A 26,618-nucleotide genomic window follows, 5' to 3' on the forward strand; every position below is an offset into this window, starting at 1 on the left:
AGAAAAAAACACCACCACAGCTCAACAAGAGCCACAGTTGCCATGGAAACAGACCCCACCCCCCACCATCATCTCCTCTTCTCTCCTTCTCTCACACACTCTTCTGTCTCATTTTTTCTCTTTCACTTAGCTCGTCCTCTCCATCTCTCAGCCTCCATCACGTTCTCAAACACACCTCTTTCTCTCTCTCTCTGTGTCTGCACCAATTGCATCACTTCCTCTCTCCTGTCTGGTTTATTCCCTCTTTCACTACTTATTCTCCTTTAAGGCTCCTTCAATTTCCTATTTTCTTTATCATTTCCCTTTTTTTTTTCCTTTCTCATCCTGTCCCACTCCTCTCCTTCCATCTTTTGCTTGCTTCTTGTCTCTCGATCAATTTAATCCAATTCAAGTAAGATTTACTGGCATCGACGGAAGAGCACTGACGCCGCAAGACGTTTTTAATGCACCACAAAGCAGCTGCTATATTTAACTTAAAGGTGCATCAGCCTTTCTTGGTTTTTCAACTCAATTCAGCAGGCTTTATTTGCACTATAATTACAGCTGAAACAATTAGCTGATTAGTTGATTTGTCATTTGAAACTATTTCAATAGTAGTTTCACTAATTTTTCAAGCAAAAATATTTCTGCTCTTTCATTGTGATGATCTGCTGCTTGTCTCTGTGTTACAACAATGTAAAGAAATATCATTGTGTTTTGGACTATTATTCGAACAAAACAAGCAATCTGAAGATTTAATCCCAGGTTCTGAGAAATAGTGAGAAATTTGACATTTTGTACATTAAACATTTAATTGAGAGCAGATTAATCAAGAGAGAAAATAATCATTAGTTGCAGCCCTATTCATAAAATAACCATTAAACAGATAAGAAATACTAAATGAACGCAGCCATTTTAAGATGATGACAGCAGCCAAGGCTTTGTATGACAACCTGTAATTTTGTTTGCCTTGAAAAACACAACACATTAAAAAAACACATAAAAAAGTCAAAGTAGGAACACCTATTTCCAAAATGGTTGCAAAAGTTAAAAGATGGCGGAACTGCAACAATCAATCATTTAGCTGATCGACAGAGAGTCAATCTGCAACTATTTAGATAAAGAGACATTTCAGGAAAGAAAATCACAAATATTCTCTGATTCTCAAGAGTGAGGATTTGATCCATTTCTTTTTGTCATATATGATAGAAAACTGAACATATTTGGGTTTTGGATCGTTGATCAAATAAATCATCAGCTTGGGCTGTGGGGAATTTATCAAGGATTTTTCACTGTTTTCTGACTTATTAATCGCTTAATTGAATCGCTTAAAATAATCTACTGAACAATTATTGGAATTATAATAATTGAAAATAATTGTGAGGTACAGCCCTAAAAGAAAGACACAAAACATGTAACACCAAAATGTAACAAGAGAATCTAAAAAAAAACAAAAACAATGTGCAGACGGATCTTTTCCTTTCTAATTGTGCATGTGAGGCTAATTTTAGAAACCATCTGCATTGATCTTCCTCTCTTTGCATTAGCAGTTCAACAAAGTTCTAGTTGAAATCTGAGAGAAGCAAACATTTGAGGATAGTGTGCTCTTTACCTGCGACAGTCCTGGTGAGACAATGAGGTTACTACAGGTCAAGTCAGAGAGGGCCTCTCAGCGTTCTGTGAGTCTTTGAAACATTAATGTTTTATATTTGTTGCATAAGACAGTTGACAGAAGCAGCTTCATTCTGACTAGTCAGTGTGTCCATAGTTGAGAACAATAAAAACCCTGTGCAACTGTTAAAGACAAACGAACACGTGATCACTAAAAGATGGCTGTGGAAAGCAGCAACGTTCGACAAAAGAATGTGTTGAATGCAAATATTTGGCGCATGATGACGGGTCAGCACACTCAGCAGCCAAGACACTGCAAACCACTTCACAATCAAAACAAAGTTAATCATACAGGAAACTCAGGAAACCCTCAACTGCTTCTTTTGTTATGAGATGTTAAAAAACATGGGCTGGAAAATAGGATCTAAAATTCAAATCATTGTAACAATGAATGTGATAACGAGTAATTACTTGGTACATCAGTACGTGACATGTCATTTCTCATGCTGACTACCTTTTTATGTTTGTCCCGTCAGTAATAATTACAGACAAAGCAGTGGAAGACTCTGTGCTAAGAGAAATTTTTTAATTATTTGGTAATAACAGCTTTTAATTGAACGTTACAATGCGAGCAAATATAGGTCAGTAAGAGATTCAACAATTATTTTCATTTTCATAAATTAATCTGATAATTATTTTCCTGATTAAATTGATTAATTTTCTATGTCAGAAAATATTTTCCCAAAACTCAAGGTGACGTCTTCATATGTCTCGTTTTGTCTGATCAATAGTCCAAAAATATTAAGTTTACTGTCACATGAGAAAGAAAAACAGCAAGATGTTGAAACTACATGATGGCTGGCATTTTTGCTAGAAGAATAATTTATCAATTAATTTAATATAAATAAATTTTCTCTTATTAATTGTTTTCAAATCAGAGATCTTTGGAGATAGCTCTCTTCCTGACTCGTTAAACACTGGTGAAACACTTATCAGCATACCAGAGCTGTCTGCCTGTGACAAGTGACTTTTTAACCAATCCTGGTCCTCTCTGTGCCTTTTCACCTTTTCATTGCCCTGTCATGACAATCAGGAGATGTGACTCTTTCACAACAGACTGCTGAAGAGAACAGAATGATTCTGTCTGGCTTATTGAGGCAAAGTCCATTTTCAGATTAGAGCCACCAAATTTGATTTTGGGATTTCAGGTCATGGGTGAACCACCTGCAAATGCGTATTTTATGCCTTTTACCAACTTCTCATGGTGTTAGCAATGAAAGTGTCGACAGAAACTGTTGCTGTTGTTAACTGTTGCTGCTACAAACAGAGTAAAACAGCATTAAAATCTGTTGATTTTCCTTACTGAGCAGGATAGACATCTAAGTGTTTAATGTGAATCATATCATGTCATATGAAAGTGTTTGTGATGATTTAGAACAGCGAGTGTGTGACAGCCTCTTGTCAATTAAACTACTGGGGCCTGAGGATTTACACTGTAATCTGCATCAACACCTGACAGCGTAATAAATCTAATACATTATTCCTGCAAGAAATAGCTACTCAAACTGCTCAATTTTGTGGGTGGAATTGTGTGATAGTCTGTGATGGTGTTGTATTGAAATGCACATGTTGGCCATGTGACTTTTGTGCACATGGCTATTGAAACATCTGCTACCTAGTAGTAACTGAAACCACCACCATCACTGCTGCTCCTGTTACCTGCTCATAACCTGCTGCTGCTCTACTACAGTGGTCAGTGTTTGGTTACTTCCAGCAGGAGTCACCTATCACCTCCTTTATTGTTTGGTTGACTTTTTGTCATCGTCCCCTTTTACCTACTGACCTGCTCTGATGTCTGTAAACATGAACTGAGACGCACTGATTTTGCCGTTGAAAAAGGTCAAAAAGCTGGTTCGTGTGGTTTTTTTGTTACAACCAGAACATTAAAAATAGATTTGTGGTGTGTTTTTATGCTGTGCACAATTTCAACTAATCTCATTACATTTTTTCCACTTGTGACAACATTGCTCTAAGACTCATTACTCAACCCACCTACTGGACAAACAGGGAGCTAGATAATGATTGCTCTTGTTCTCTCTTTTTTTTTTTAATGTTTCATTACAATGCATGTACACGAGGGAAAACATTTGTTTTCCCACAACAGAATTCTTTACTGAGGTCAGCTACTTCAGCCTCGAAGCCATCTCTGCCTTTGAAATGATCTTCTCTGATAAAATGGAAGCATAAGCAGGAGTGTTAGAGGCCAGCCAAGGTGCATGACGGCGTCTGCCTCAAGTGACAATCACATTTTCCTCCACAGCCCGAGCCAAAAACACACTCACAACCAGCACATGACATGATCCAAATAAAATCAAACATATATATATATATATATATATATATATATATATATATATATATATATATATATATATGTAATCATAGCTTGTTGTCTGAAGTAAATACACAAATAAATATCATACTGATATTTTGAGTTGCTAGGGGAGAGTATTTTGTGCTAATGTGGCCTCAAATTGAACCTTTCATGTAGTTCACACATTCAGTTTCTCTTCTTATAATTTAATGTTGTCATAGAGGAAACTCCCACACTGAAACCAGTGCTAATAAGGAAGACATGTACTCAGTGGGCGAGGAAAACAAATTACACACTTTTCAGTAAATCAATGTTGCAACAGTTCTCATTCTAGTGAAGACTATACTTTTCTGTCTTCATTAGAGCTGAAATGATTAGTTGATTAAATAATCGGCAGCTATATTGACAAATGATTCATCGTTTCAGCCATTTTTCAAGCAAAAACAGTTGTGAATGCCAAATAATCGATAGTTGCAGCCCTAATCGAACATGCACAACTTCTGACCTTTACCACAACCCAAACTGAGTAACTCACTTTTAAAGCCTTGAACATGAACACTTTTGCTTAAGAGCCCTTCTAAGATGATTTTCAGCAAAGTACAGAATTAAAGTGACAAGGAATAACCAGCAGTTTTGGATGCCTTTCCAATGCATGTCATGCTTGTAGTGAGTATAAATGTTAAATTACAGCCTGAACATTTCCTTATAGCATTAATGGGTGCTTGTAGTTTTAGATAACAAAAGTGTTCCACTCCCCTGATAGCAAGGCAAACAGGTTGATTGCTATGTGAACGTTTCTCTCACTCTTTTAATATTGAGCAACATGTGTGCGCAGAAATTAAAATAATGTAAGTATTTTTCATTGTGGCATGTCAAACTTGAAATATAAGGCAGGATTTTTTTTTTTTTTTTTTAAGTTGTGGACACATATTGGAGTTTTTTTTTCTGTGGTAAAATACAGTTGAAGTTCAAAGAATGACACCAGTCTTTTTTATTTAACCTGTGTATCTAAGGCCTATTGAATGTATGGAGTAAATTGTCTGTCAAGTCAAGTCAAGTCAAGTAAATTTTTATTTGTATAACACCAATTCACAACATACGTTATCTCAAGGCACTTTCCAAAATAGAGCAGGTCTAGACCTTCTCTATGTAATAATATTTACAGAAACCCAATAATTCCCACCAAGAGCAAGCACTGGCTCTGTCATTAGTCTACTTGACATGTATTGGCTGCATTACTCCCATGATCATTCCCTTGTGCAGTGGAAAAACAACAAACGACTCACAAAAAAATTAATACATGATGCCAGAGGAAACATTACTGCTTAGCAGTCAGTGATATCAAGAGATATGGACGCACCGAATGAAGAGACAGGCCAACATTCTTTCTTTCATTCACCTACTTAAGCCTTGAAGCTAAATCTACATCTACATCTTATACAAAAAACCCCAGGAACTATAATGGAGCAACGCTTCTGTAATTCCTGTGTAACATTTCTCGATCAAGACATTTCAGTCATGTCATGTCAGCCTCATGGTAAAGCAGCTGAAAAACCGCAGCTCTTACTTTCTTATATTAATAACTGAAAATTCTAAACATCACATGATTATTAATTTTCCTGTGTGTCCTATAGACCTCATCACAGGTGCCCACTTATCCTCAGTTTCTATTTAAACAGCACATATGTCACTCACACACATGCACGCACGCACGCAAAGTGTCCAGTCAAAGGTCAGTGTTACAAAGAGCAGGGTTGAGGAGTGATTTGTGTCCATGTAGGTGAAAGGTCTCTGGCCCGACACTCTGCCTTGCCCATGTGGTAGATACAGTATGTAAGTGTGAAAGTGTAGAAGGACTCATAACATTTATTTTTTTCCACCGTGCTTACTTTCCAACATGACCTCAGGGATTACCGGCAACAATAAACAGTTTCTATTAAATTTCCTATTGCTTAAACTGTGTGTGTGTGTGTGTGTGTGTGTGTGTGTGTGCGTGTGTGTGTGTGTGTGTGTGTGTGTGTGCTTGCGTGCGTGCGACTACACTGTGCAGACAGCACAGGACAAAACCAGCACTTGTACAGCATGTTGTATGATAAGAAGAAAATACACCACTGGTCTGGATACAATAACATACACTCATTACTAATCACACATCACTGGAAGTTTTGTCCTGTCACTCTCTTCACTGATTCAGAGTTTCACCGTTAATGTCCTCATAGTACTATAACTATCACTACATCCACTGCCACTGCTTTTATGACTACATTGTTTAGTCCTATAGTTACTATGGTAGACCTCATACAATTAATTGATTATTCAATTGACTAAAATGAATCTACAATTGTTTCTATTAAATAATCAAAGTGATTTTTCAAGCAGAAATATACAAATTATTTCCTTGCTGCTGGTTCCTCATTGTGAGTATTTGCTGTAGTAAACAAATTAAGGGCTCACTGTTTTCATTATTGATTAATCTGCCAATTATTTTCATAATTAATCCATAAACCAATTTTTGTCCGATGAACAGTAGAAAATCCAATTTGCAGCGATGTAAAATAAAGAAGAGTAGCACAGAATTTTTTTGACATTTCTGTTTGAAAAATGATCAAATGATTATCAATATGGCTGGCAATTCATTTTCTGACTAATTGACAGATTGTCTATCTTGCAGATCACTGAGCAGATGACTGACAAATGACACTTTTATATCTGGGAAAACAAGAAATGCTAAACATGTAGGTTTCTGCACAGTTTCAGACAGAAGGAAGAGTTTCTGTGGTTTTCGGGTGTGCCATGGAGTGAACAATTCCCATCATCTTGATTTACATTATCCTTAATACTCCCCCCATTCCCCTCCCTCCTGAAATCACCTACACCCTTACTGAAACTTGTTAGCATGTGATCCATCTGCAATAGACAGTGGTTGAACATTGACTTGACCTGTGGAAGACCTTTCTGACAAACCTATACCTTTTAATGGGAGTTACTCTGTTACTGAATTAACACACAAACTCAGGCTGTTACTGTTCACCAAAACCCGCTGAAAACTGGCTGAGCCATAGCCCTCAGTTAAAGGTTCTACAACTAAGAAACATCCAGGTGTGGTCAGTTGGGAATGTTTTAATTTCCCAGGTGCTGATACAACCACCATGTACTAGCAGTTAAACCGTAGTCTCAACACTAAGCAATTTCTCTCTATAGAGATTCCTTGGAAAGTATGTTTTTTTCCGTGACTTCCTACATTATATGCCCGTTATCTCGGAAAAATGCAAATTTCTCTGTGACTCCGTCAAAACACTTAATCACACAATATTGTTCAAGTCAAAATTCCTCGAAAACTGATACCAAACACAACAGGTTGTGCCTCAATTTGACCATTCTGCACGTCCGGATTTCTTGAAAAGCTTTGGCAAAAATCAGCTCTCCGCCTTGCAAATGAAACACTGCTGATACTGTATATGAAACTTACAATTCCATGTGATAATTATATAGGCTACTAATACTGCTGAGCTTCCTGTTTTTATTTTAAGGTGACGCCACACAGCAGATGTGACAGCGCAATGCACGTCGCTCAAAGCCGTGTGTCTCACTGACACATGGACACAGCAGTCTACAACGCCTGTTCAGGACAAAAGAAACAACAGAGAGAAAGGCGAAGGGTAAAAGATAAAAGTTTCATCCTCTTTCTTCTACTGTCATCATTGTAATGACTTCCCAACGCTGGGATGTCAAGCCCAGCTTGATTGCTCACCCACCTATTCTGCCCACTACTGACCACGCCCATAAGATCACATACAGGGTGATTTAAACACTATATGCCAAAATGTCCACAAAACTGTTTTGGGCAAATTAAGGTATGATACAAAGAGTAGAAATAATTTACAATATGTGCTGTGCATTAGGCATAAAATAAAGCGCACTTCAGCAACAGATGAAGAGCTAAATTCATTTAGTATATGATATCTACAAATACAACCAGATTTTGGAAATTATAATTGCTGGTACGTTTGCACATTTCACTTTGTGTTGAAACGCTGCATATTTCTCCAAATTGCCTCATACACAAATTAGATATGAAGTATAAAAAGAAACTTCAGCCCTGTCACACAAGTGATGGAGCTGGAGAATAAGCCTGCTGGTTAAAATAAAAGCAATTCTGTTCCAGGAGAGAGTCAGTGAAATTGCTGCCAAGTTACTTCTGGTGTAAACAAGAGGAATTGCTGGCAGCGCTACCCAAAAGTAACCCCGATCCAAAACCACCTCAATCCCTGAGTAGAGAAAAGTCTGGGGACAAAAGTGAAAAATCACATCCCCGAGGGGAATACATTCCACGGCTGGCCCTCAGTGAGGAAAAGCTTAGAGGGTTATCTGGGTTTATCAGAACGGCTGGCCTCCATCCAAGGATAACTCAGCCATAAAGCATAGGAGCTCTGACCGGACATTTCAAAGTTTACTGATGAGATGTCCCTTAATTACTTCATTTGGGCCAGCTCTCACACTACTATTCATCACTGAAAACCACAGAAAAGATTCATTGCATTATCCGGCAGTCAGTCAGTTCATTGCAACATCACACTTCTCCAGTAACTTATGAACCCATATTCACAAGACCATATGATGCAAGATGAGAAGACTGTCAAGTTTGTGTATGGTGGAGTTTTCTCATGAGGATTTTCCTGTTTTATGGCTGGTTTGTTTTAACCTTTCATCATATCAGTACAAGAAATATCTCATCCCACTGACAGATACACAATCTGGACTACATACTGTATATTTACAGTGGTGCCTAATAAATTGTCAACATTTCTTGAATGTGGTCATTTGGTTTTATCTAAACAGCTAATACACATCTTTCATATTCCAGGGAGAGGTGACAACCGGTGCTTACGTTAACACTGAATAGATGTCCGCAGATTTCCATATTGTGTTATAATCTACAACAAGTTACAAATTTCTATGAATCAATCAATCAAGGATGCAAGAACAGAAATGGTCCTGTGTGGTGCCTGAACAAGAGTAATTGTGAAAACACATACAGTGCCGCATTATTGGAAAAGAAAACTAAACACTTAATTTACTAAAATCAAAACCTGTTAAGACATGATCGCAAGCGAAAGCTGTAGTTAACTGGTCTTGCACAGGTATAACCTGTCAGACCCAAAGTCTAAGATGGAGGTAAACAAATAGTTAAATTAGAGGGGATGTAGCCTAAAGCGGAGACTCCTTAAAAATGCAATAAATATTGTAAAACCTTGTAGATGGAGCCACATAATAAGTGAATAACTGCATCGTGAATCAGTAAAATGTTTCTGACTACTGTATACGTCGGAGATAAGCAGCAATTGATATAACAGTAAATACCGCAACTTTATCACAGTAATGGTGTTGCAATATTTACTTAAGCATCCCTGGTCATACAGTAAAAGGTCTAATTTGATGCACTTCCTGTTGTGTCAAATGGTTTCTGAATAAAATCAAAATAAAATCTTATAGTTTTTAACATTTCTATGATAGCAGAAACCAAAACTGATGCCCCACCCTTTCACCCTTACACAATTACATTTAGATATAAAGAATGCTGACTGGCTGACTAAGCAGCGAGGCTTCTAAACTTAAAGCACTTATCTCTGCAAAATGAGAACAAATTTCACCATGACAGCCGCACTCAGGCACAACAAATCATGGGGCTTTGACTTAAAAGGAGCTGTGAGGAATCTTGGTTAGTCAGTGGCAATTCCCTGCAATGGAAAACAATCAGCTGTCTGCAAAAGAATGACTTTAAAGAGCACGTACTGAGAAAGTCCAGTCCGTTGTGTTTCTTTGTTGAAGTCAACAATCTTTGTCTTTTTATCATGATTTAAATGTGCAACAGTCTGACTGACGCATTAATTTATGAAGATAATGAATTTTTGGAAAATAAGAGATTTGTTTTCATAGCATTTGAAGAGATTTAAATGTTTTGTTACATGATTTGTACCTAGGTCTTCTCATTGCAATGAAACACAAACCAACTCAGACTTACCGGGCTTCTTTTCACTTATAAGCTTCATAGTTGAGGCAAAATATCAGCTCACTGGTACATACAAAACAAAAATATAAATTTGAAAAAAAAAATGATATTAAACAAGCTTGCCAGAGAAGAGTTAAGCAGGGCTCAGTCAGTCTCAGACTTCACACAACGAAGAAAACGACACTTTCACTACATTCTGCGCTAAAACGGGAAAGTTTTCCTGGATGATCTTTACTCACATCATCCGAAACACTCGGTAAATAAGGGGGCGGGGTGCCGACCCATTCACCCTGCCTTCTGAAGACAAGAGGCGGGTGTTGGTTGGCTGAGGCAAGCCAAGCCCACTTATCAGGAGCTTTTTCACCACCGGGAACCGACCAATCACACCGCACCAAATGGAACCTGAGGGTTCATAAAAACAAAAGGGGGTCTCCCTGACGACGGCAGGCTTGGAGATTGGACTGAGCAGCTAGAGTCATGACACCTAATCTAAAAAAAAAAAAAAAAAAAAAAAAAAAAAAAAAAAGACAAGATTGTGACCTAAAACACAAATTAACAACCGAACAATAAGAGCAGTGAATATAAAGGCAGTGAAAGGAGAACGCAAGCTGAGTGTCAGAGGTTGTTCTCTTGTTGCAGCACGGCGTGGTTGTGCAAACCCCGGCTGATCAGTATTGCACAGTGGAGGGTTACAGTCACCCGGTTTCACACAAACAGCACATCATCATGTCAGACCATGTGTGCAATTTCAATGACAGCAGAAGCTGGTTGACACTCACGGGGTCTGTTCCGTCTCACCGACTCCGTCCTCCTCCGCAGCCTGCACCTCTTGGCCGGGGACCCGTTGCACTCTGCATCGTCGCTGCGGTGCAGATGATGCATGTTCTCAAACGTGCTGCTGCAGTTGGGTCCGGCGCTCGAGCCGAACGCATTGCCGCTGCAGCAACTGCCGTTAGCAGCCACAACGACGTGGCCGTGAAACCCCCTCTGGTTCTGCCCGTTGTTGACATGAAAGGGTCCCGACGCTCCTTTCTTGTCCATCATTGACTTTGCTTTATCCATGGCAATAGCTAGCCGAGCCTAGCCTAGCTTAGCTTAGCATCTGCGGGAAACAAAATGTACAAGCCCGGCCGCTAGCAATGACAAACCGGGCTGCTGTAGCTTAGCTAGCTAATGTTAGCCGCTTGCAAGCTAGTGAGACAGCCGAGCGATTAGCTAACGTTACTCTTTCCCGTGATATGACGTGATTTTACCGTAAAAATGTCTAGCTAAAATTCAACATCCATTCTTGCTTTAATGTAGTGTAAAATAAAAACGCGAGCAGCGCTAAAATACAGTGTTTCCTTTGAGGTCACTCGCGGTCATTTCCCTACATTGAGGTCCTGGCAGGCGCAGCAGCAGCCGGTGTTTGTGTGTGTGTGTGTGTGCGGACTGCTACTTCACTCCACCTCCTCCAACCGAGGCCCGAACCCGTTCACCTCCTCCGACCGGTTTTCTCTCCCCTCTGCGGTAAAATTACACTGTAATTCAACGCTCGAACACAAAGGAACGCAAGAAAGGACTCGTCCTGTGTTGCCTGCTGTACAGTGATGGGCTGCGGCAGCTCCCCGCTGGAATATTAAGCAAAGTCCGACACACGCACACACACACTCGGTACCAGTCCGTGCAGCTGTGGGCGCTTTATTTATAAGCGTCGCTGTCCGCTGTCATCCTCATTCCCCGCAGTCCTCTCCACGCGTGATGTGCACACAAAGCTGCCTGTCAATATTATCTGTCATGGTAATAAACCGGAGTAACCCTGTTGTTGCATGCAAAAGCAAGGCAAATTATACAAATGTGTTTTTTTTAGCAATAGGCTCTGATAAGAAGTCTTGTCGTTACATTTTAAATTGTCGGATCTGATTTGTATATATGTCTAGTTGTGTGGCACAATAAAAGGCAATGACATTGCAAAGAATCTGCTCTAATTAACAGGTATAGTGGTAATGAGATTAACATTTATTTGAAGAGAGACCTGATATCAAGCAGAGCATTGAATAGCAAACTCAAAGCAGGCAAGATACAAAGGTCAAACAACAATCTCAGCTTGATAAAGACAAAAAACTTGAAACAATCACTAGAACCATTAGGAAGACATTTATTTATTTTCTTTCTTTCTTTCTTTCTTCTTTCTTTCTTTCTTTCTTTCCAATGAATTCCTAACCTAAATTTCAGTTTTCAAAAGCTATACAAGTATCCAGAAACATATGTTAAGAAATAAAATCTATAATCATTGTTTTAAAAACAGTTGTGTAAAGTGATACTGTCAAAAACACACATAACCATAAGGTTATTATATAGTCATACAATAACTAAGTACCACAGACACCCCTGCTGTTCATTGGATAGTTAAGTAATACCATAAATTAATAGATGCAGATTAAGAAGTGCCATAAAGAGTAAAAATGCACCATTATATAAGACCCTCACCGTAAAGTTTAAAGTCACTCATGGAGCAATGCAGGCATATTGTAATCTCAGCCACGGAGGGAAGATTATTGTAACATCACTTTACTAAACAATCAATAAATGGAAGTTTACTGTGATGAAGCCCATACGACAACAATGGATTTACAGATGCCATCATTTCCACAATGTCAGTAAAGAACATTAATTAAGTTTTAAATGCTGCCATCTTCTGGTTAAAGTAATTATTGTTGAGTTGTTTCTACTCACCGACTAAAAGAAGGAAATGTAAGGAATTTTTAATTATCATTTAAGTAAGTAGGCTGGCTTCTGAGGAGACAGTCTCCATCTTGAAAGTGGGAATGTTATTTAATTTTCTGGTTAAATGTATGTAATTATGGTCTAATGAATTAACCTGGTAACCTCAATTTGTTAAGAATCAGGTCAACATTGTATAGCCTTCAGGTGTAAGTCTCTTAATAGGATTGAGTTCAGTCATTACCCAGCCAATTAGTCATAGCCCTTTGCGCCTTAAGTCTCTGTTCTTCTGTAAAGAAGAGCTGCACAAACACAATCACAGACATGCAGTGCAGCAGGTTTGCTCCTGAAAGCACTCATTTACAAGAAAAATATTTATTTATTTATTTATTATTTCGTGCCTGACTTCTATCCTCTGTTATTCAAAGAAATGCAACACTTTTTCCTCAACGTCGTGACTGAGGATGCAACACACTTTAAAAGCCTTCAAGGTGTAAATGCCATACCCCCTGCTGGGCACATCCCTGCAATGTATCTGAATCCCACACAGATGCTGCACCCACAGTAATAAAGGTTGCCCATATAACCCTGTTTATTCCTGGGAATGATTTCATGTAATTGTTTTGAATCTCTCAGTGAAACCACATTATCTTAAGATACTGTGCCACATACAATAATTCAACACTCTAATGTCATGACAAAAAGTGATTTTATTCAACAATAAGAAATGAAAGACACCAAGGAATAATTGAAGTTGTTTATACCTGTCACACTTAAAGGAATAGGTTTGGTTTCATTTGCTTCGTTGCTGAGCATTACATGAGAAGATCAATACTGTAAAACCAGTTTTTCATTTTTATAGTTGGGTTTTTGTACAGATTAACCTAACGAGATATACCATGTTAATTTGTAAGCTTTAGCCATGATAGCCGTTTCCCGTCTTTATGGTAAGCTAACCTCCTGTTTCTAGCGTCATACTGAATGAGCAAATACCGTATAAGAGTGTGATCAATCTCATCATCTAACTCTTGGAAAGGAAGTGAATAAACATATCTCCCAAAATGTCAAACTATTCCTTTAAAATAAACCACTTGATACTGCAGAAAACACTCAAGATTGGTATGATTATATATTATTTCTGCTGCCAACATGAGCCCCACTCATGTTACATTAGGTCAATAGAATAGTTACAGCTGCATCAGCCACATAAGGCCTTCATGTGATGGCGTCACAGGTGATTGTAGCACTTTGGTTGGTTGTGAGGTAGTAGAAAAGGTTTGTTTTTGACTGGTTAGACTGACTCCACCAGGGACCTCCTTTCCATTTATTGATTCTACCAAGGAAGTTCAGTCCCATCCCAGTTGTAAGCCTTGCCAGTCTTTTCGATACTCAGTGCATCTACGATGCTCATCAGACAGCTGACAGATTGTTCGGTGCTGAACAACTTGTCTTTTGGCACATTCTTGTGATATGGCCGGGAGAGGTCTGTGTTTACTGTTCCTGGATGTAAGGACACACACACCACCTGGAGAAGAATCAGAAACACAAGTTGATCAGATCACTATAAGATCCTGTGGTATAAGGACATCATATGCATCCAGTGACGAACATGTTTTCTCTGCTAGTGTTGGAGCAGATATAGAGGCTATCAATAGTCTCCGCTATTGTGTCATTTGTTTTTGGTATTTATGAAATTAAAAAATGTAAAAGCATGTCTGAGAGCACTCAGACCGACCTTGGGTCGACTGCGGCCCAGTTCTATAGACAGATTCCTGGTGGCCATGTTGAGAGCTGCTTTAGACATCCTGTAGCTGTACCAACCCCCAAGACCTGAGAGAAGAAGGTGGAGTTGAGAGAGGAAGTTAGATTGGAAGACAAATGCAGCATATTATTCTCCATTAACATGCATACACTGCATAAACAACTTATTTTGTGATTCCCTTGACTTCTACTCCAGGCAACAGCAGTGGTGTCATCTACATAATGTGTGTAGATATATATAAAAGGTTTCTGAATTGTAACGTAGTTGCTGGTGGTTGATGTTTTTTCCCCCTACAATGCCTACCGTTGTCGCCAATGGATCCCACTTTGGCAGTGATGTTGACAATGATGCCACTGTGCTGCTTGGCTTTTTCTGCAGGCTGTTGGCCGAAACCACCTCCACCCTTCTGAAGGAGAGGCGCAAAATATTTTGCCATAACCAGTGGACCCATTGTGTTGGTTGTCAAAGTGGAAATGATGCCCTAACAGAGAAAATCAATCAGTCAGTACAGATCCATGGTTCAGCTGAAAGATGTAGTGGGTTCTTTGGTGGTGTTCCAGGACACAAATGTTACCTCCCTGATTATTTCCATGGAGCCATGGGATGTGGATGAAAAAGCATATGAATGAACAAAACAAAACGATGCCCAAAAGAGAAGGGAAGGGAACTAAGTGAATTACCCGATAAGTTATTTATAAAAATGATAAGTTTAGACTTTTAGTGAAGGATGTGATGATTTTGTTGTGAACTCCAGACAATGTCAACAGGATCACTGGGTGGTTCCCTTGACCTCAGGATAGACATGGCTGACAAGTTTACATGATGTTGTAGACTCGTAGAATAAGATACCTAACTTTAAAGCATTTTTATGCCACTCAACATATTGTGAGAGCAGCTCAAACATCGTCAGTAAACATGCCTTACCTGAGCAGAAACATCTCTCAGGCTGGTCTCTCCTTTCCCCGAGGGGTGAAGCATTGCCGACGAGTTGACAATCAAATCCAGCCGACCGAAGCTTTCCTTAACTCGCTCCGCTGCTCCGCGGATGTCCTCCTCCCGGTTCACATCCAGCCTGAGGACCGTCAGCCTGCCTGGGTGTTGACCGGTCAGGCTCCGCAGCTCGGCCGCTCCGTCCGGGTTTCGGCATGTCGCTATAACGGCAGCAGGGGTTTTGTTTTTCAAGATATGCTTGCAGAATTCAAGCCCCAGGCCTCTGCTGGCGCCTTGAATGAGAGCGATGGGGGCAGCCATTGCAGGAAAATGACATAACAGTGGAGGTGAGCAGAGTAAGCTAGTATTTGCTGCGTTCAAGTTCCATCACAAAAGTCGTAATTTCGAAAGTTTAGAATAGCAAAATAGTAAGGACATTGCTGGCAAATGACTTTTACAAAGTATGCAATGGGTATGTATTTATTTACCACCTAGAGAAGCAATAAACACGTGTTTTGAAATCACGTTTTCGACATAAACATTGAAAAAGGGAAGCTGACGAGGAGAACTTAAAGGCAGCATGTTTCACAATATAATACGCCCTCTGTATGTCATAAGGAAGGTTACACAACTCTGCATACACACGTGTCTGCTCTATAAGGAGTTAAATTTGTCTCAGTATGGTGTGAACAGATCGACAATCAGTGTGTAAATGTTTAAACTGTAAATATAAAACACCTTCCACAATACAAAAATTTATTTGTAAGCACACAAAATATCTTGCATGTTTAAAACGGATCTGCAAATTCACAAACAAATTTACATATGAATTAAAAGTATTCAAGATGTATATAATATTTAAAACTTTCAAACAGACATTTGTGAATCAATTTTCTATTTGTGAGGTGCTGTGTAGTGGCCAGATTTGGAGCTTCAGACCTGAATTAAACATTGTCATTGTCAACTATTTTCAACATGACAAATTCTTACTTGCAAGTAACCATAGAAACATATAGAGGTAGCCATTTAATTAACCACATATAAGAAGCAACTTTAGCAGATTTCTTTTTTTCAACAGCTCCATCCTCCAGCCAGTAGATGGCGTTAGCTCAATACCAGGAGGAAATCATGTCAGATGGTCTCTCTTTTCATGTATAATAAATTCGATTATAAATATAGAAAAGATTAATACACCACAAGTGTTGTAAAACATAGTTACAAATAATAAATACACAATATATAGGAACGAGGTTAATATAGACAATTAATTAAATCCAGTCAAGCCCAAGCCTCAAGAGGAACTCGGTTGCCTAGCGACCAGGGGAAGTGTAGAGTCAGCTAGCTAGCTAACGCATGGATTATGACCCATAAAAAAAGCAAATAAATGCCACCAAAAAGAAAAGGACCGTTACAACTTGTCCAGAGAGAAGTGGACGAAATCAAGAAACAGGTTTGTTAAAGAATGGGGCCTGCTTATGTGTTTTTCACGGCGACGTTTAAACTCCAACTGTGTGTTACAGAATGTCAGACAGTATGAATAGACAAGTTGTTGCAGCGGTAATTCTTACATTAATCAACCACTCTCCAAATAGAGCGATCCTGAGCTTTGAGCTGTAGCAGCTCGGTTAAGGTAGCATACAGTTTGGCCAATTTTATCGTAAGAGGTCTTTACAGTTGTATCTTGTAGCCTCTTATACCCATACGTTTATTTCAGTAAACAGAGGTAAAAATTGAGAACTTCTTAAAAGCAAGTGCTTTTTGGTGGATCAAGTTTATGCCGAAGTTTGTAGAGTACACTAAGGTAAAGTACCTTATGACTTGTTTAGTGAAGCGCTCAGTCAAGAACCAGGGAAACATTAAAAAGGCCAGATTTTAAATGAAGACTGGCCTGCAGCATAGCATCTGTAATGGGCTTGCACATTTTAAAAAATTTTTTTTGCACACAGCACAACTTTTGTTTACATTGCTCACTGAAATAAACGTATGAAACTAAGAGACTAACCACGGACAGGCTTATAGATGATCTGTGCTTATTTTGATTTACACAAGCAACAAAAGTATGACTCATGTGTCATTAAGCATATACATTGTAAAATATATGTGTGCAGTTCAACCTCAATTGCACATTGGTATCAATATTCTTGTATTCATTGTTGTTTTTTCTCATGGTTCTCCAACCAAGGTTGATAGTCTGGTCAAGGATGTGCAGAGTCAGGGTGGATCTACTGAAGAGGAATTCCGGAGGTAAACAGCTCTGACAGAGCCACAGCAGTGCTTCCTAAACTGTAACTCCAGTTAAGACCAGGACAAGCTCTGAAACTATTGAAGGGACATGGCGTCGCTCTGCTTTTATTTCTATTGCTTTTTCATCCTGTTAAAATTTAGGTGATTTTTCTCACGAATGCTTTCAGGTATGATTTTAAATGTGTCTAATTCCAAACAGATGTCAAGACCTGCAGATGTTGGCTGAGAAGACACTAAGGACACTGATGAAACTAACAAAGGTTAATGCTGTATACTGTCAGTAAACATGAATTATGCCGAAGTCTAAGTAACTTCTTTGCAACAAGTACAGTTCAACTTCTGGATGATGAAAAATACAAGCAAACAATACCATTCTTCACAAATATTATTTTTTTGTATCCTGAAAATTGACTTTAAATTGACAACATTTAAGTCATAATGAGGTTTTCAGGTTTGCATTAAGGTAATTGTTCAATTAAATTTAAGAGAAACTTTGGAATATAACAAACTGAACACAACATTCTATGTTATGGATTAAATAATGTATGATTTGCTTCTAGGCTAATGAGCCAGCTCCGGTGGGAAACTACGATCAGAGGAAACAGGAAGAGGAGAGACGACTGCAGAACATCTTGGAGCGTCTGAACACGCTCTCTCTGGAGCTTTCACCACCAGGACCGAGCACTGCTGCAGGGTCAGTGACCTGTGTGCTCACTGCAAAGAAAAAAGCAATATGATGGGGGTCATTTATGATTGTTTTATGTACAACACTGTTTCTCTTTGTTATCCAGTTAAGAGCACCATATTCCCGGCTGCAGTGGCTCAATTTGAACCTAACAATTGAAACAACAGTTGAGATTTATCACATCCAGTGCATTTGAACTTTGAAACTCAATTTTTTTAGGTTGTACAAAAGAAACAAAACAATAGTTTGATATGTCATCCTAAATTTAAAAATATGTTTTCATGTTAACATGTTTTTATCCACAGCGATGTTTCAAAAGAAGATAGCGAGGATGATGATGACGAAGACAGTAATAATGATGATGAAGACGATGCTGATAGTGATGGTAATGAGGATGAGAATGAGACCCGAGCTGTGAAACCACCCTCTCAGTCAGATCCTCGAATCTACACAGTCCTCAGTGATTTCAAAGGAGAGCAGGAAGGAGATCTGTCTGTTCAGGTGAGGTACTTTCTGTTTCACAGACAGAGATAAAGCACAGTGAGGTGACATGTCAACAACATGCAGGGGTCTACGAAGTGGTTAAAATGAGAAGGAGAGCGTGAGCTGTGATAACCAACAGTTTCCTCTTCTCAACAAACTGGTTCCACTCCAAACCCCCTCCTTTACTTCTCTCTTCATACTGTCTTTTTAAAGTTGCAAAGTAGGTGGAGTGGGTGAGAAATTATTCTCTTAGGGCATGCCTGTTCAGTTTAAAAGTATTTGCTTGAACCTGGGTGTATGCTCTGTAAGTGACCTCTTACTCTTGCTCATAAATCAGATGATTTCAAGTGATGTAAGTACTTTTGTAATATGTAATTTCACTGTATTTTATTTTGTATAGACAGGCTTGTTCCCAGATCAGATTTACTTGTCTTTTCTTGAGTTTTATCTCCTTTGGTCTCAAAATGTTGTTTTTTTTCATTTAAAAAATAATTAACAAGTCTGTTCGTTAGTGATGCATAACTAACATGAAATTACATGACTTGTTCAATTCCCTACTGTTTTAAGAGGGGGGAGGCATTGAGGATTATCAGGAAGACAGCAGATGGATGGTGGCTTGCCCAGGACACTAAAGGCAACAGAGGAGTGGTTCCAAAAACCTACCTGAAGGTACACAACCTGCTAGAGTACAACTTATTATAACATGAAACTGCAAACATGGTGTATGATGTATATTGAAAATGTTTTGAGCTTTTTCAGCATTTTTCCATATTTTTTAACCATATTTGTTTCCCCACACTCAACACAACTTGCACAAAAGTGCACAGGGAAACAACATTGTAAATGGCTGTTTTTTTAAATCATCCTTACAGAGGCCCATTTATATTCAAAGATATTAAACCTTCCTGTGTTGTTAATGTTAAATGTAAGTAACTGTAGTGTGCTATTGTAAACTATAGGGATCTTAAGGAGTTAAAACCACAAATTTTTCAGATTGGCCCTGGTGTTGACGATGAAGACGAAGATGATGAAGACGACGACGATGAAAAGGACGACAGTGATGATGAAAATGAGGAGGAGTCGTCAGAGGAGGGGGAAGAGCAAGATGTTGAAGAACTGACTGATGCCCAAGACAAACAGAGGTTTAACTTTAAAATATAAGATTTTAAATTTAATGACGTTTAGCTATCAGATGTTTTTGGATCAGTGCTCCTCAGATTATTGTGAGTCTTTGATCAAAAGTACCTCGTCCGAGTTGGACGACGTCGACTGCATTTATCCAGATGACCAACAACCACCAAATATCAATCATTTGAATCTTGGTTTGAAATTAGTAATGATAGTAACTTCATCCTTGTCATTTGTTCTGTGACAGCGGAGCTTTACACTCCAACTGGTCCACTGTGAGAAAGGCTCTGACTGAGGTAAAACTACATACTCTGCTATTACAACAACTGGAACTGATGCCACTGATCATTTACCTGTCAACAAATACTGTATATTCAATATGTTTAGACTTTTTAATGTGTGTGTGTGTGTGTGTGTGTGTGTGTGTGTGTGTGTGTGTGTGTGTGTGTGTGTGTGTGTGTGTGTGTGTGTGTGTGTGTGTGTGTGTGTGTGTGTGTGTGACAGATTGATGCAACGGATGTGCTGTCTGCCATGGGGGCTATACCATCAGGATTCAGACCATCAACTCTCAACCAACTGCTGGTGGATGAAGGTCATTATACATTCTAACAAACACACACCATATAGGTGAAAGTGCTCTGGTCTGACATGCTGCCTTGCCCATGTGGTAACTACAGTATGAAAGTGTGTACAGTCTGACATGAATAACAAAGTCTAGAAGGACTATATTTTTCCAACCATGCTTATACACACACTCATAGTTCCCAGAAACACACATTAACACGGTCATTAAATAAAGTATGTCACGTGTGTTAGAAGCACTCAGTCAGTAGATTCAGAAGATCATCAATTAAATATTTTATGGCTTTTTTCTCAATTAATCAAGTCATCATAATGTCTATAAAATGTTATAAAATTGTGAAAATGCAGATTACAATTTCACAGAGTCCCAGTGACTTCAAATTGCTCATTTTAACTGTCCAACTCTCAAAAGCTCGAACAACGAAAAGCTGAAATCAGAGGATATTTTTGCCCGTAAAATTATTATAATTTATCTGTATATTAATAATAGCTAATAATTACTTGATAATAAAATTGTCTACATTTTTGTCAACAAGCTTCTTGAATAATTAAGTCATTTCAGCTCTGAACTGTTTATAAGAAAATTACACCTAATTAATAATTCTATTATCAGGTTGTTTCTAGTATTTTCTCCCCGTGTTACATTTCATTAGCTTTATTAGTGATATTATTATACTATTACTATATTAGTTTTTACAAACAATTAAAGAGTAGCAATCATGAGGGGAGAAGCAGAGGGAGCTAGACTACAGAGGTGTCAGTCACTGTTAGTAACTTTAGCTCTTTAAAAATACTGTATGATTAACAGGCAAAAAAATCATACGTTTCTTTTTCTAGGTGTAAAATACAGAGGAAGTCACCATATTCAGCCTGAGCTCAGCCAATCACAGCTCTCCTTTAAAGACCTCTTTCTGGACCCAGACACTGGCAGGGTGAGACAGTCTCTCTTTCTTTCAGTTTTTCTCTCAGTTTCTTGTGTCATGAACACGCTCTCTTGACTGAAGCGGTTCACTTTTCTGTGAACTTGTCGTGTAGGTTCGTGCTCGGCAGGTCCGGACGTGTGTTTGTTTCACTTTGTGGAGTTGCAGGATGATTCCCACTCCTGGGGTTGGAGTTCAGGTCCTCAGCAGACACATCCGCCTCTGTGCCTTTGATGGAACTCAGGTATCAGGGGTATCTATGTTGTAAATACAGCTGTACTTCCTTACTTCCCTCCTACCCAAGTCTCTGTTGAATGGAAACAGTTTAATAAATACACTTTATTTATTAGTTAATAGCCAAAAAGTAGTGGGTGATTCATCTCCTCGATTTCTTTATCAGGAAGACTCATGTCAGACCAGACTTTTCTACTTTTAACTCTCTTTTTCCATCCTAGTTTTTTTTTTTTTTTTAAATGACTACTTGTGTTTCAGGTGTTAAGTAACATCCACACAGTGAGGGCAACCTACAACTCCAGGAGCCCCAAGACCTGGAGCTTCTCTCCCAGGGTATGTTTGCAGCATTATGTAGATTGGAATCACACACTGTTGTTGTTTCCCTTTGTTGTCTGTTCAGGTGATTTGAACTTTGCTCAAACTACTTCTGGCACAAAAAATGTGATGGTTGTTACAGAGGTGAAACATAGCATTGAACATAAACTCGTGCTTAAAGCTGAACTCAAATCTGAAATCCAGCACAAGTGTTTTTGTGTGTGTTTGCTCTAGATGGCAGGTATCCTGCCCAACCTCCTAGATGGAGACTGTTTCCTACGCTGCAACTCTGCTTCTCCTGACCTCGGTATCCTCTTTGAACTGGGAGTCACCTTTATACGGAATGTAAGAACCAACACACACATTCAGATACACGTGATGGGATTAAGTCACTGCAGATAAGATACAAAGAGACCTTTTTTTGTTGTGATGTAAGACAAGAAAAAGCAAATCCCTTCTCTAAAAATGGACAAGCAGAGAGTGTTTGTGAGGGAATCATGTTCGATCTTTAGTTATGTGTGTGTTTTAGTCTACAGGTGAGAGAGGAGACCTGAGCTGTGGCTGGGCTTTCCTCAAACTGACCGATGACACAGGAAGTCCACTCCCCAACAGGTAGACACGCAGATATATCAGTGCATACAATGCACACACAGTCTTATATACATAAAAATAATAAAAACACTGTTTTGTACATGTATTCATTAATGCAGCCTGCTACATATTATACATACACAGAATATCTGTATACTGTAAATAGACAGACATACACATAATTAGAGCCACACATAAATATGAAATCACCCAAACACACATCACTTATTCATTCATTTTCATATGCATGTCTCATATGAAAAATGAATGGATGGATAACTGAAGATGAAACTGACCACACCTACCTAACGCATGAATAATGTGTTTTAAAAAAAGGGACAGACTAAACTCTGCTCTGAATACTTAAACTTCTTATCTAATCTGTGTGTAGGACCTATGAGCTGCCAGTGAACGGTGGAACTCCTTACGAGAAGGATGTAGCAGTGGAGGCTTCAGTCACCAGAGGATGTAAGAAGACACAGCAGAGCTCAACACAAGTCCAGTCAAAAAGTTCATCAGATCACAATCAGACAAACAATCAGTGTGACTGTTAACTTTGATTTATAAATACTCCTCTCCTCTCCTCTCCTCTCCTCTCAGCTCAAACTGGTGTTTTCCAGCAGATGCTTCAGGCCAGGCGGCAGCCGAAACTGATTGTCAAGTTGAAATCAGCCAACAGCCGGACCAGAACGCAGCTCAGGTGGGAGGATCAGAAAGAAAAAACTACAACAGAACTTGAACACCTGCAGTAGATTATGTGATCTAATTCAGTATTATATATATATATATATATATATATATATATAATCATTACCAGATTTAGATGTGCGTAGTAACAAGTACTTTTTCTCCCTTCAGTCTCCTGCCAGACACTCTGCTGCACTGTTTGAGCTGTGTCCATCTGCTGGCTCTACACAGACAGCTGCTAGCTGACACACTACTGATGGACAGGCCTACCATGCAGAATGCAGGTAGCACACGCATGTCCATGCCTCTTTTTCAAACTGCAGACATCCACAATTCTCAGAAAAACTATTTGAATAATATTGCTGTCTGTTTCAGATTTGATATGCAGTCCTATACTTTCTACCTTCCCTGTGCTGTTGGACCAACCAGACCTGCTGGATGCCCTCAGGGTCAGTTGGGAGGGCATCATGGTCATATTTGTTCCTGGTTGCTTTTTCTGAGGGGATTATAGCAGGAATTATTATATTCCTACTCGTTTGTTGCTATATAAGTTGTATTGTAGTTTTTTGTATCAAATACCTAGAATGACCAGTACTCAGCATTTCTCCCACTGAAACAGCATTTAGACCAAAACTCAGTAATAAAAAATATTTTAGGGTTAGTTGGTTTTTAAGCAGCTGCACTCATCCCGATCTGTGTAATAACAAGGAAATCTTGAATATATCACTCAATGATTTGGGAATAAAAGGATCTGATGTTTTCCCTCAGGGTGCTTGGCTGGATGCTGAGACCAATATGAGCAGAGCACAGAAGGTGAGCTTGTGTGTTTGTGTGTGTAAAACCACTACAGACCTGTAGAGGGTGATGTCAGCATGAGTAACCTGGTGGCTTTTCTCTTCCAAGAAGTGTGTTTGTGTGTGTTCCTCCCTGAATGTGCATCCAGTGCATCCAGTCACTGCAGGCTGCTGATGAGGTGTGTATATAAACTGTCTCTTCCTCCCTGTATGTTTTGCAGAGAGACCTGAATTTTCTGAAACAGGAGTTTGTTAAAGTCTACATGTCGTCCGTCTATTTCCTCCTTCACTCGCCCTCGCTGCCGTGTCATCGCTGGGCGGACCCTCTCTCAGAGGAGCAGCGGGCCAGGGTCATCTACGCCATCCTGGATTCTCTCAAACACACCCAGCACACCACCAGCCAATCAGGAGGTCCAGAGGTCTTTGTCGACCCCATGCACCCTCATCTCGCCTTTGATGTCACAGAGTTGACCTTTGACCTCCTCCATGTAGCGCGGTAACAATTACATTACATCACTCAGAGGGAAGGTATAATTTAATTGGAGTTTGATTGAAATTTTAAAGTAATTGTATCTAGACATCAGTTGGTCTATTAAAAAGAATAAAGCCCCTAAATGTGCCATAAATATATTTTTAAAATGTGTAAACTTAAATGATGAAGATGGCAATGTTCTATTTTATTGTTATTGTGAATAAATCCCATAAAAAGACAAAAACCAGCAATAGGTTAGTTCATTCCTCAGTATTTTCTGACCTCCTCATCCTGTCTGTGGCTCTCAGGCTCAAGCCCACTGGTTCCTTCTGAAGATGTAAAGCTTTAAAAAATGTATCATGAATAAATACTTGAATTAAAAAAACAAAAGACAAATACATTTCTAGAAGACCTGGGCACTGTGGTTCATAGAAAATGTTACTCGATCAGATGTAAACATTGCATTTGTTGGGGACTATTTTAAGGTGTGGATTAATACACAGTTGCTGTTCTAGTGAGTATTTATGCTAACACATACTGTTCATAACATGCAGTACATACACAAGACATCTTTGTGTACCTTGTGATAACCTGAGACACTGATCATGGCTAATGAGCCTGTTAAGTTGCCTGAATAGGTGTAAAATAAAGGTTGAGAAAATGAAAACATTATCAACAAAGATGCCTCTTTAATCTAATCATTGAGTTCACTTTGCTCCTGTTAAATGCAAAGTAGATTTTGTAATATTAGACCCAGTGACATTACTAGCATGTTTTGAAACTGCTATTTTCTGTCAGATTGTTTTATTTTGTAATAAACTATTAAAATCACATGATTTATTACGGCCTCACTTGCTGTCAAGTTGTTTTGTTCAACCTTGTCATCTGGCTGGTCACTGCACTGCTTCATTCATCTCCTCCCATTAGTTCAACATCAGTCATGTGTGTGTTTGTCTTTGTGTGTGTGTGTGTGTGTGTGTGTGTGTGTGTGTGTGTGTGTGTGTGTGTGTGGTGTAGAGTTACAGGGCATAAGAGCGGTGTTCACAGTTAATAATTAGTCTGTGGTCGTCTTTTTATAGCCTGGTATAAAAGAACAGGAGCAGTGAGAGGTTGGATCAGTGTGAGCACAGACTCTTTGTCCATCACTTGTGGTTTCACATCTCAGGTAATAATAACAATATTACAACAGTTCAACATATAACAATATGTGATATGTGATGTGAACATTGTAACTGTTAACATTACATTCATGCAAATTAGAATCCCCTACGGGTTGTGATTCGGACAGATCTTATCTTTTTTTATGAGCTCAGTATAAAAAGTCAGTTTTTAAATTGATAAGACTGAGATTTACACTGGCCATCATGATATTAAGATGGTGAAGAATGTTTTCAAAACGTATAAGCAAGGTGTAGGTACTTGTGAACTCTAAAAATGTTGGAACAGTCTTTATGCTAAGATAAACCAACCAGCTGCTCAGGGTCATTTACTGTATAGATTTTAGAGATGTATTGCACTTCTCATCTACCTCATTCAGCCTTTGGCAAGAGAGTATTTGCCAAAAAAAGTGTCAAACTATTCCTTTAAGAGTATAGAAAACTTGGTCACACCCATGAACATATAGCTACTTATGTGGACATCCCTTCAGTGGGAAATCAAAGGCTCTTACCTTAACCTTAAATGTAACACACAAAACCCACAACTTAACCTCTGACCTACAAATGGCTTCTTGTAAAACTGAGGACAGACTAAAATGTCCTCATGTCCCTGAAAAGACCTTTATAATTCAGGTCCAGAACTTAAGTCATCTTGCTAAGTGTGTACACATACACACACACACACACACACACACACACACACACACACACAGAAAGCCTTTCTTTGGTGCAGTGTTTCCTGCTGAATAATATTACATATCCTGCATTTCCACATTCCTGCGATGTTGGCATGGTGACCAGAGAGTGGTGTTTAATGTTGAGCAGAAAAATCTAAGAAATATATTGTTTATTGAAGCTTTTTTGGGTATATATATATATATATATATATGAAGGCTTCAATAAACAAAGAGATGGAAAACACACCTGAAAGATCATTTAAAAGGATCAATAGAAATG

General features: G+C 38.8%; 3 protein-coding genes across 4 annotated transcripts in view; 1 reads left to right on the plus strand and 2 right to left on the minus strand.

Annotated features, from left to right (window-relative positions):
- pank1a (pantothenate kinase 1a) overlaps positions 1-11,732 on the minus strand; it is a 27,778-nt gene extending 16,046 nt beyond the window's left edge. The window contains exon 1 of one of the 2 annotated variants that reach the window (XM_056394881.1): positions 10,754-11,732. In XM_056394881.1, the coding sequence (XP_056250856.1) occupies positions 10,754-11,036 (283 nt within the window). In that variant the 5' untranslated portion in view covers positions 11,037-11,732. Of the gene's footprint in view, positions 1-9,986 lie in introns of both variants that reach the window. The other variant, XM_056394882.1, reaches the window with a different exon arrangement.
- A 1,637-nt stretch (positions 11,733-13,369) lies between these two features.
- Positions 13,370-15,716, minus strand: zgc:65997 (uncharacterized protein LOC794398 homolog). Its single transcript, XM_056394884.1, has 4 exons — positions 15,364-15,716; positions 14,743-14,920; positions 14,413-14,507; positions 13,370-14,202 (listed from the first exon to the last, which is right to left on the minus strand). Exons 1-4 carry the CDS (start codon positions 15,688-15,690, stop codon positions 14,011-14,013), a joined length of 792 nt encoding a protein of 263 aa, XP_056250859.1. The 5' UTR covers positions 15,691-15,716; the 3' UTR covers positions 13,370-14,010.
- Positions 15,717-16,540: 824 nt separating this feature from the next.
- Positions 16,541-25,355, plus strand: nphp1 (nephronophthisis 1). Its single transcript, XM_056394615.1, has 20 exons — positions 16,541-16,819; positions 17,552-17,613; positions 17,813-17,873; positions 18,174-18,307; positions 18,604-18,799; positions 19,349-19,450; positions 19,775-19,923; positions 20,157-20,205; positions 20,414-20,501; positions 21,329-21,423; positions 21,527-21,655; positions 21,904-21,978; positions 22,195-22,305; positions 22,490-22,572; positions 22,943-23,019; positions 23,152-23,251; positions 23,410-23,522; positions 23,614-23,687; positions 24,007-24,051; positions 24,254-25,355. The coding sequence occupies exons 1-20, from the start codon at positions 16,754-16,756 to the stop codon at positions 24,530-24,532; spliced, it is 2,088 nt and encodes a 695-aa protein (XP_056250590.1). The 5' UTR covers positions 16,541-16,753; the 3' UTR covers positions 24,533-25,355.
- The last annotated feature ends 1,263 nt before the right edge of the window (positions 25,356-26,618 follow it).

This window comes from Seriola aureovittata, chromosome 14, assembly GCF_021018895.1.
Source record: "Seriola aureovittata isolate HTS-2021-v1 ecotype China chromosome 14, ASM2101889v1, whole genome shotgun sequence".
NCBI classification, from domain to species: Eukaryota; Metazoa; Chordata; class Actinopteri; order Carangiformes; family Carangidae; genus Seriola; species Seriola aureovittata.

Bases quoted from the DNA above. Each gene is read 5' to 3' on its own strand.
- nphp1 (XM_056394615.1), top strand. From the start codon at position 16,754: ATGCCACCAAAAAGAAAAGGACCGTTACAACTTGTCCAGAGAGAAGTG. The intron at 19,451-19,774 runs GTACACAACCTG...CAAATTTTTCAG, and splicing joins TTCCAAAAACCTACCTGAAG to ATTGGCCCTGGTGTTGACGA. The intron at 24,052-24,253 runs GTGAGCTTGTGT...TATGTTTTGCAG, and splicing joins ATATGAGCAGAGCACAGAAG to AGAGACCTGAATTTTCTGAA.
- zgc:65997 (XM_056394884.1), bottom strand. From the start codon at position 15,690: ATGGCTGCCCCCATCGCTCTCATTCAAGGCGCCAGCAGAGGCCTGGGG. The intron at 14,508-14,742 runs GTAGGCATTGTA...TTCTTCTCTCAG, and splicing joins GGGATCCATTGGCGACAACG to GTCTTGGGGGTTGGTACAGC. The intron at 14,203-14,412 runs GTCGGTCTGAGT...ATTCTTCTCCAG, and splicing joins TGGGCCGCAGTCGACCCAAG to GTGGTGTGTGTGTCCTTACA.